The sequence below is a fragment of the Trichechus manatus genome, unplaced genomic scaffold, assembly GCF_000243295.1.
Source record: "Trichechus manatus latirostris isolate Lorelei unplaced genomic scaffold, TriManLat1.0 scaffold00197, whole genome shotgun sequence".
NCBI classification, from domain to species: domain Eukaryota; kingdom Metazoa; phylum Chordata; class Mammalia; order Sirenia; family Trichechidae; genus Trichechus; species Trichechus manatus.
In genome coordinates, this window is record NW_004444133.1 from 1,918,224 (window position 1) to 1,928,132 (window position 9,909).

Below are 9,909 nucleotides of genomic sequence, written 5' to 3' on the forward strand. Positions count from 1 at the left end.
GACTCTGTTATCCCCCCTAGGTGAGCCTGTCCTGCAGTACCTCTCTACCGTACCCATCTTCAGTGGGGATGCCAAGGCAAAGGAAGGCAGGCCATGGGAAATGGGCAGCAGAAAATGCAAGACCTAATAAGAATAATTCTGACCATGAGTCCTTCTCCACTGGCAATCTCAAGCTCTGTGGGAAAGTGATGTGGAGGCTGTTTGGAAGTTGACTAGAAAGGGCTGAAATTCTCCATGTCAGGCATAGTGAGCAGTGGGCACCTCCAGGCTGTCCAGAGGTTGGGTAAAAACAAGGGTAATGCCACTGTCTGAGAATGCTCCTCCTCCACCCTTCACCTCGCCCGAGGGGAGCCTGCTATGGAAACCACACGCTGCATCTGAGTCCAGCTAAACACAGCTGGCAGTGCTTGCCAGCTTGTCAAAATGAGGGCGAAGACTTGGTTTTCCACATTTTATCAATATAGCTGAGCCTGCTGCTTGGGAGTTGTGGGAAGTCCCCAGAGAAATCCCTGGAAGCAGAGTGACTCATGGTCTAATTCACTGCCACTTGCATCCACTTCAAGCATCTGGCAATCTCTAAAAAGGAGAGGGAGGGCCTGAATTGCCCATCATTTTCTGAGCCGCAGAGAAATCAGTTTAAAGAAGGCCCTACATTTGGAGATTCTGTGGGCAGATTAAATACAACTGGACCGAGATCATCTCAGGGAAGAAAGGTCTAGTTCTACCGCGTGTAGAATCAGACGGCTCCTGATTTTAGTCCTTGTAAGTCTGAACAGATTGGCTTGAAAGAAGCCATTACCCCGAAAGTGATGTTCATGGGGTCTGGAAACATAATGAGCTAGTTGGTCAAAGAGTCTTCCTTTTCTTTTCCTCCCCCACAGGTTTAATTGTGGAACTGGGGTGGCCATCCTCACAAGTGACACCAAAATCAAAATGGGGGGCTGGCACACGGTCACACTCTACAGAGATGGGCTAAATGGATTGCTGCAGCTGAACAATGGCACCCCAGTGACAGGCCAGTCCCAGGTGAGTGCCAGAGCCTCACTCCCAGCCCACACCACCTAGCACCCACCGTAAGCATCCCGAGAGGGCCCCACTGCAGAGAGCTGAGGCAGAGTTGCGGGACTCGAGCCCTGGATGAACTTGGTGGAGTCCTGTTGTTCATGGCAAACCTAAGAAACTGAGCTTGGCTCTGCTCCTGCTAGGTCTTGACACTCTAGGTGGGTTTTCAAGACACACATCCATCCTGCATCTACCCAGGAGAAGCATTGAATTTGGAAGCATCATCACTGGAGGTGCACAGGTATATGCAGTAGGCCTTGTACCTAAGATGTGTTCTTTCCACAAGGACATCAAAGGTGAGGGAAGAGGAAGGCCTATACTGGAAGAAAAAGGAAGAGAAAGAAAAAAAAAAAAACAACCAAACCCATTGCCGTCGCGTCAATTCCAACTCATGGCAATCTCATGTGTTATAGAGTAGAACTGAGCTCCATAGGGTTTTCTTGGCTATAATTTCTATGGAAGCAGATTGCCAGGCCTTTCTTCTGTGGCACTGCTGCATGGGTTTGAACTGCCAACCTTCCAGGCAGTTGTTGTTGTTGTTAGGTGCCACGAGTCAGTTCTGCCTCATAGCGACCTTGTGTACCGCAGAGTGAAACACTGCCCGGTCCTGCGCCATCCTCACAGTCGTCGTTATGCTTGAGCCCGTTGTTGCAGCTCAGGTAGAAGCTGAGCTCAAACTGTTTGCACCACCCATTATTACTGTTAAACACAATGCTTGATTTTAAGGTAGGGGTGTTGCAATCCTGTGGCTTTAGAAAATCATCCCGAAAGGTTCACTTAGTTCAATATTCAGTAATAATCCCTTTAACTACCTTTTTTGAGGGCCATGATTGTAGGAAGTGGTAAAATAATTTAACTGTTGAGCTACTCAGCAAATCACCCAGGTATTCACATATTTGTCATGCCCTAGGCAATTTTAGGACTGTGTTTAGAATAAACAGTTTGAATTAGCAACCTGCCAAGGAACCGAGCCTATGATTATAACCAGGCAGGTGCCTGTATTCTCTGAGGAAAAGTATAGCAAGAAGGCCTTTGTGTATATGTATATAGCTTCCTCCCTGCCTGTGTCATTCACCAGTCTTTGCCGGCAGCACATACTATATAAAGAGCCATGCCACGCTGATCTGAAAAAAAAAAAAAAAAACTCATTATGTGGACCTCAGTGGTTCAAAAGGAACATGAATCCAAATATAGTGAATGTGATCCAGGAAGATTTCTTATGTACATATTGCCAGGGAAGGAAAAGCAGGACAAAGCAACTATAGAGTCACACACATGCCAGAACAATGGGTCTAATATAATAAGATGAAGTTAAATAGGAACAAAGAAGCCCCGAAGTTGGGTCCAAAATACTAACATGAAGATGGAATGGAGAAACTATAATAGAAGCAATGCGTGTGAATATGGCTTATGGTTTAAAGCAAGAAAGTTAATAAAGGTTAGCAAACAGAGCCATGTGGTAACAACAAGCTAAAGAAATAGCTGACATCAGTAATAGAGGCATGTTGTTGTGGCTGTTAGTTGCCGTCGAGTCGATTCTGACTCATGGCGACCCCATGTGTGTTAAAGTATAACTGCGCTCCATAGGGTTTTCAAGGCTGTGAACCTTTGGAAGCAGATCTCCAGGCCTGTCTTCTGAGTCTCCTCTGGGCCGGTTCAGACTGCTAACCTTCCAGCTAGTAGATGAGCATTTAACCATTTGTGCCACCCAGGCACTCCTGGTAAAGGCATAGTATCCTGGTAAGGGCATAGTATCCAGGAAAAGGGAAGTGACGATCCTATTCTATACTGTGGTGACTCATCCTCCAAGAGGAGTGAATTCAGATCTGGGATCACACTCTAAAAGGCCCACAGACAAACTGGAGCATGTTCAAAGGGCAGCCACCCAAACAGGAAGAGGACTTGAAGTTCCTGGCATGACCGATGGAAGGAGAGTTGAGTTTGGAGAAGAGAGGATGAAAGATGGATGGTGGTTTTTCATCATAGAATCAAAGGGAGAGCCTTAGGGAAGAAGGACTTACTCTGTGGACCCCCAAGGCTGAAGATGAATGGAGAAAGCCTCAATTTTACCTCCACCTAATTGTACAAAAGAGTAATAGGTACAACAGGCTGTCTCAGGAGATGGTTCCCTATCCTTGGGGGTGTTCAAAAGTAACATAACTAAACCTTTCCATAGGGATATAGAAGGGATCCAACAGCTAATGGAAGCTTGTATTGTATTTTTTCATATTTGTTTCCAATCTCAGGGGTCTATAATTTTAATTAATATAAGAATTAATTGCGTGAAGCATTTAATTTTATGTACACTCAAGGTGAAGTTTGCCTCTCTTCTACTGGGACTTGCTAAGCAAGTTGTAGAAGCAGGACCAGAGATGTGGAATGTTTAATAAACTGCCTGGGGAGATAGTGACTGTATCTTAAGTCAGGCTCCCCAGAAATGGAGTGAGAGATGAGGAGTCCTGTGCAGGTGATGTATTAAGAGAGAAGGAGGATGGGCAGAGAAGGGGAAGAAGCCAGCAAGAGTCAGGCAAAGTCCTGCAGAGTATGGCTTCGGCCTGATCCCATGGGGGAGCTCTGGAGTGGAAGTTAAACCTCCTCTGAGTTACTCCAACCCAAAACAAAGAAATGGGACTTTCCTACTTCTGTACCCATCGATAACTGGTTGAAGGTGTCCTGGGGGAATGCATACTCCCAGGCACTTCCAGTTCTCTGCACAGGCAGGCAAAGCATGTGCCAGGAACCCAAAGGCAACCTTGGAAAAAAAAAAAAAAAAATCCAAGGTGCTGGCTGTTGAAAGCAAAAGCACACTAGCATTGTGACACAGCTCCTCATCAGAGGCAGGTAGAGCCCAGTCTGGGACATTGTGAGGAGCATCTCAAAGGAGCCATCCAGCCCCAAGGTGGGCTTAATGCTCTAGATAAGGACTGAGCTGTTAGACCCCTTGCTGTGGTCCTGGATCTGAGAACAGAATAAGAACTGAGTGTGGGATCCGGAGGGGAATTCTGAGAATCTTGATGAAATAAGCCAAACCAGACCTATTGCCATCAAGTCGATTCCGACTCATGGCAACCCATGTGTATAGAGTAGAACTATGCTCCATAGGGTTTCTTGGCTGTAATCTTTACAGAAGCAGTTCTCCAGGCTTTGCTTCCACTATGCTGCTGGATGAGTTTGAACTGCTAACCTTTTGGTTAGCAGCAAAGCACAAACCATTTTCACTACCCAGGGACCTTAATAAAGTAACTAAAAACCAAAAACCAAACCCATTGCCGTCAAGTCGATTCCACCTTATAGCGACCCTAGGACAGAGTAGAACTGCCCATAGGGTTTCCAAGGAGCAGCTGGTGGATTCAAACTGCTGACCTTTTGATTAGCAGCCGAGCTCTTAATCACTGTTCCACCAGGGCCTCAATAAGCCAACAGGGCACCTGAATTAATCTAATAAGAGTATGTTCAGTTGCTGCAAACAATCTAATTGATTCTTAAAACCCACTGCAAGTACTGTAAAGTGCCTAGCTCATACCTAACCTCTTATTTACAAATGATTCATATCTATTCATTAGAAAGGATAAAACAGTGATTAGATTTTCTACTTGTTGGTAATAAAAAATTTAAAGAATAAAGACTACATCTCAGTGGCTTGCATTCTGGACATTTTATAAATTCTGGCAGAATGCCCTTCCCCCGACCTTTCTTTATCCTTTAATCTAAATGAATGAGATATATCTACAGCAAAGAAAGAATGACTAAGGGTGTCTTAATTTTGTCCCACCTTATGTTCAGCCCTGTATTTTGCAGCCTTAAAACCTGCAATCCAGACTGTGGCCTGGTCTAAGATTGGAAATTTCCCTACCCAACTGTAATAACATATTTTTAAAAAGTTGTATGCATGAGCAAATGTCTACATATTTTGCAACACAATCTATTTGGCAATCTCCCCTACCCCCATAATGTTCCTTGCAGGGCATGGTATAAAGGTGACCAGGATAGTGAAAGGGTAAACGTTAGTCTACATACACAAAATTAGTATAATCACTTTTTAAAGCACAAAGTAGTCCCATGACCCGTCCAAGGTACACAATAAATTGGTCAGGACTGGAAAGAGAAAGTTTTTGTTGGATGCCCAGCATGGTACACTGCCTGTTGGGTCGGTCTTGGCTCTGACTTACCTTCTTTTCCCTTCTAGGCATTCCAAAATAATCCCTTTGGAAAACACAGCCCTCTGAGGAGCTCACTGAGTTGCCCATGGTAACCGTGGGTTTAATTTTCCAGTAAGGCAATGTCTTAAAGAAAAATATGGATGGACTAACACTAGAAGACACTAGCGCTAGAAAACGCTAGCACTATAACCTACATCTTAACCATGTCCCTTATCAAAGTTTGGTGTATTTTGGCTTTTGATTGTGTTTAGTGAGATACAGTTTTTATCTTTCTTAAAGGGCCAGTACAGTAAAATTACCTTCCGGACACCTCTCTATCTTGGTGGGGCTCCCAGTGCTTACTGGTTGGTCAGAGCAACAGGAACAAACCGACACTTTCAAGGCTGTGTACAGTCGCTCACAGTTAATGGGAAGAGAATCGACATGAGGCCCTGGCCCCTGGGGAAAGCACTCAGTGGGGCCGATGTGGGTAAGTCACTACCCAGTGGGTTGGGGTACTGTTTCTGGCTTGGGCCAGGGTGATGAGTATCTCCTTGAGTTGCAATCCTGAGTGGCTGGTTAATGCAGAACTTCAGAAGGGAGGTGGGCCCAAGGGGTGAGGTTGGTACTCTGCAAACATGATGACCCTGAGTCTGAACACCAAGGTATGATAAACCAAAGGGTGCGCCAAACCATTGGCTGTACCCTGCTGCTATCTTGAATCTTCATGAAAAGTAGTATGGTCTCATTGGACGAAGCAACAAGCAATTCAGCCCCCTCTCGCTGCCTCACCCACTCCAGTGAAAAAGTCAACACAATAAGAAGAGCTTTCATATGTGCCCTGCTTCCAAAAGAAATGGTCAAATTCAAAATTTTGACCACTGTACCAAATGCTTTCTCATATGCTCTCTTATTGAACCATCACACTAGTTCTAGGAGGTAGAAAGTATTATTATACTCATTTTATAGCTGAAGAAATGAGGCTTGTTGAAGTTAAATAACTTATCCAAAATAGCAGGCAGAGCTAAGATTGTTTCTAAATCCATAAGGACATTTATTTTATCACTTAAGGCAGCAGGTAGATAATTCCAAGGTTGGTTAATTTGGTGACTCAGTGACAGGTAAACTCTTGGTTGATGTCTTTGTGATTCCCTTGCTTTTCATTCATAATCACAAAATGGTGCTACAAACTCTAAACATTACATCCTCACATGACATTGCTCTTGGCAAGAAAAGCCAACGCCTTTTCTTGGGTCCCTTTTCCCCCCATCTCCAAGATGTTATTTTGAAACAATGGTACAGTAAACACCCATATACCCACTACCTAAATTCTACCATTAACATTTTTGCATTTGCTTTATCACCTATCAATCCATCCTTCTCTCCATCTTTTTGTCAAAGCTAGGATTTGATCCTCATGATTCCAGGTACATTTTGTTTTTGTTCATTTTATAGTTAATATTAGTTGAACACCTACCATATGTACGCACCATTCTAAGCACTTACTTTTATCTTCCCAAGAATCCTATGAAAAAGGTACTCCAATTAGCCTTATTTTACAGATGAGAATCTGCAGCACAGAAGAGTTAAGGAATTTGTCCAAGATCACTCTGCTTGTAAGCGGTTGAGCCCATCTATGACCTCAGTCATCCTCAATCCACAGCCTGCCCTTGGAACCATTGCATCTACCACATCAAAGTCTCCCAAATTGGTCTCTAATTGCTTCCCTACACCTTGGCTGCCCCTACAGGTGATGGTATTGTTGACCTACAAAAGATGAAGTTCACTTAAAAGGAAAAAACTACTATCTGTGTGTTATTTCCTGTGCTAATTTTCCCCCCAGTTTATCACACAGTCAAAATAACCAATAAACAGCAATGACCAAAACAGTTATCAAGCACCCACTGTGGTAGGACAATGTCTCCAAAATCCTTCTTCTGGAATATCTGTGATGAATCAGAACATAAGAACCTGCCATTTCACCAGAAGTCTCACGTGGTTGTTAAGAACCTGAACTCTAAAGGCAGATTGCCTGGACGGGGCAAATCAGTTAACTGCTCTATGACTCAGTTTCCCTGTCTATACATAGTACCTACCTCATAGGATTATTTTGTTTAAATGAATTGTGATGTATATAAAGTACTTAGAATAGGATCTTGCACATTGCAAACATGATGTAAATATTTGCTATTAATATCATTATGATTATATTTTGGACTCCACCGATCAGGCAGGGTATAGATTGTTTCTTCTCTGTGCGTTGATCTCACAGGGAAACAGCCCTGCGGGACAGATCTGGCAATTTCAAGGCTGCGTGGTAACTTATGACAGGTAGCTCAGAAGTTGCAGAGTTGAGTAAGAACTAGTATCTGCCAGCTTTTTTAATTCTAGCACAATGGGATGCCAGCCTCTCCATTGGGCATGTGGCTGGCTCCAGGCTCCCTAGAGGCAGTTCTTGGGCTATTAGATTTCTCTCTCTGAGCCTTAATGGTGGATGTTGATCACATTGCCCTTTTTCATTTCTTTCCATTTGTTTCCTCTTGGGTATAAGACCAGGGCTGGTTATTCTTCCTCAAAGTTCAGATTTATTTCCCTTTGTGTTGTTGTTGTTAGCTGCCACTGAGTAGGCCCTGACTCAAGGCAACACCTTGCCCAAGAGAACGACACGCTAATGCCTGGTCCTGCACTATCCCCGTGATTGGTTGCAGATCAGACTGTTGCGCTCCACAGGGTTTTCATTGGCTGATTTTCGGAAGTAGATTGCCAGGCCTTTCTTCCTGGTCAGCCATAGCAACATGCAATGCACCACTGACAAATGGGTGGTGGTTGTGCCTGAGGTGCATTGGCTGGGAATTGAACCCAGGTCCCCCATACAGAAGGCAAGAATTCTACCACTGAGCCACCACTGCCCCCTCCTTTGTGTTAGTCCTCCTAAAATGCAAGTTCTTAAAAGTTAAATGCAGTCCCACCATGGAGGACACTGGGCTCATGCAAACAACAGTGAGTTCCCAGAGAAGCTACAGGCTTCCAGGAAAAGGTGAAAGAGTTTCAGAGTCTTGGTTCCTCCATCTGACGCCTGTAAGGTGCCATTGCCATCTTCAACCACAACTTTCTTTCTGCCCTACTTCACCATCCCCACCAAATCTGTTTTTACTTTTCAGAGGGGCCTTTTGTTACTCAACCTCTCCCACTCCAACTCTTTCATTAGGCTGTTTCTAGTTTCTAGACTCTCTCCTTATCTCACGTTCTAGAATATTCCACAATCTCAGCAAAATTTTGGATTCTCTGACCCAGACTGCTCTTGTATTGTTTCCATCACCACTCATTTTTTCCAATCCTGTCTTGGGTCTCTGCATCTTGCTGGAGCAAAGTTAAGAGTCAAGCATCCCAAATTACTTGAGATTCAAGAGTTCTGCCATGACCATTGGCTTTGCCGTACGTTATCAAGCTCTTTACTCATTCTTTCATTCAATAAATACTTATTTGAGTACCTACTTATTACTAGGCACAATCCTGGGTCTGGGGATAAAGTAATAGACAAGACAGACAGGATCCCAGCTCGGTCCTCATGTATCTGACATGAGGAGAGACCAAGTTAATCAAATAATCACACAAATAAATGTAAAATTATAATTGGTAGTAAGTGTTACAAAGGAGAAGTGATGGTGCAACAATAGTGTATAATAGGGGTCTGGGGACCAGGGAAGGCATTTCTGAGCAAGTGATATGAAGCTGATATCTGAAGCAAGAATAGAAGAAGGCAGAGGAGAGAGGGGAGAACATTCCAGGTAGAGGGAATGGCTTGCTCCAATGGGTATATAAGGGGGAAATGGGTAACATGATCTGGTTGATGTTTCTAAAATAAAAGTCAGCCTCTCCATGGAGACTGTGAGTGTTGGTGACGTTCTCAGGGGCTGTGGCTGAACAAAGTTCAGTAGTCACTTCTGCCTGAGCTTCCAGTGGCCGCTAGCTGGAATTCACAGATACCATCCCACACCAGCTATTGTGTCGAGCTGTGTAGAGGAGATTTAATCAAATCGTTATCAGCCCTGAAGTCAGTTTCCTCTCCTGGGTACACATTGTATGCTTAGTCTCTCCCCTCCTCCAGTAAGAGAGAAAGAGAAGACTAGATCAAGTCAACAGACGGAAGACTGAGGAGGGCAGGATAAGACGGGCAGAACTTGCCCCTCCTGGCCCAGTCAGAAACACACCCCCTTAGCCTCCATGCCCAAAAAACGGTTTTGTACTCAGGTAGTTCTGGGCCAGATTATGTCTAATTTATTTCTTATACATGGGGGGAAAAGGAAGTTCAAAGGAGGAGAAGAAAAACAACCCAGGAAAATCTTTGTTTTTTTTTTTTTCACTTCACCTTATGCTGTATACTTGAAAATTGCCAAGTATGTCCCTCATGGGTCCTCTCTGATATGTTTGGTAAAGAGAGCTAATCAATCTGACGTGGAGCCTTTCACCACATTTACCCCAGGGCACCTTCCTGTCCCTTATAAAACCGTAACATTAGAGGTAAAGAGAGGGGCTGTGGAACCCACATGCTAAGGTATTACGGAGCCCTCTCCCCTCCCCTCCCACCCCAGACAGAGAAGTCAACTCAGGCCAGTTAATAAGCTTAGACATGGCTGCTTAACTCCTTCAGGGCTTATCTTGCTCGCCTCAACTTTGAACCAACAGGCAAGGCAGCAGCATTTAAGCT

At 44.3% G+C, this 9,909-nt stretch overlaps 1 protein-coding gene across 1 annotated transcript in view; it reads left to right on the forward strand.

The window, feature by feature from the left end:
- EGFLAM (EGF like, fibronectin type III and laminin G domains) overlaps nt 1–9,909 on the forward strand; it is a 66,144-nt gene that overhangs the window by 8,716 nt on the left and 47,519 nt on the right. Inside the window, exons 5-7 of the mRNA XM_012558919.2 lie at nt 21–49; nt 882–1,026; nt 5,502–5,687. Coding sequence (XP_012414373.2) covers nt 21–49; nt 882–1,026; nt 5,502–5,687 — 360 coding nt within the window. The remainder of the gene's footprint in view (nt 1–20; nt 50–881; nt 1,027–5,501; nt 5,688–9,909) is intronic.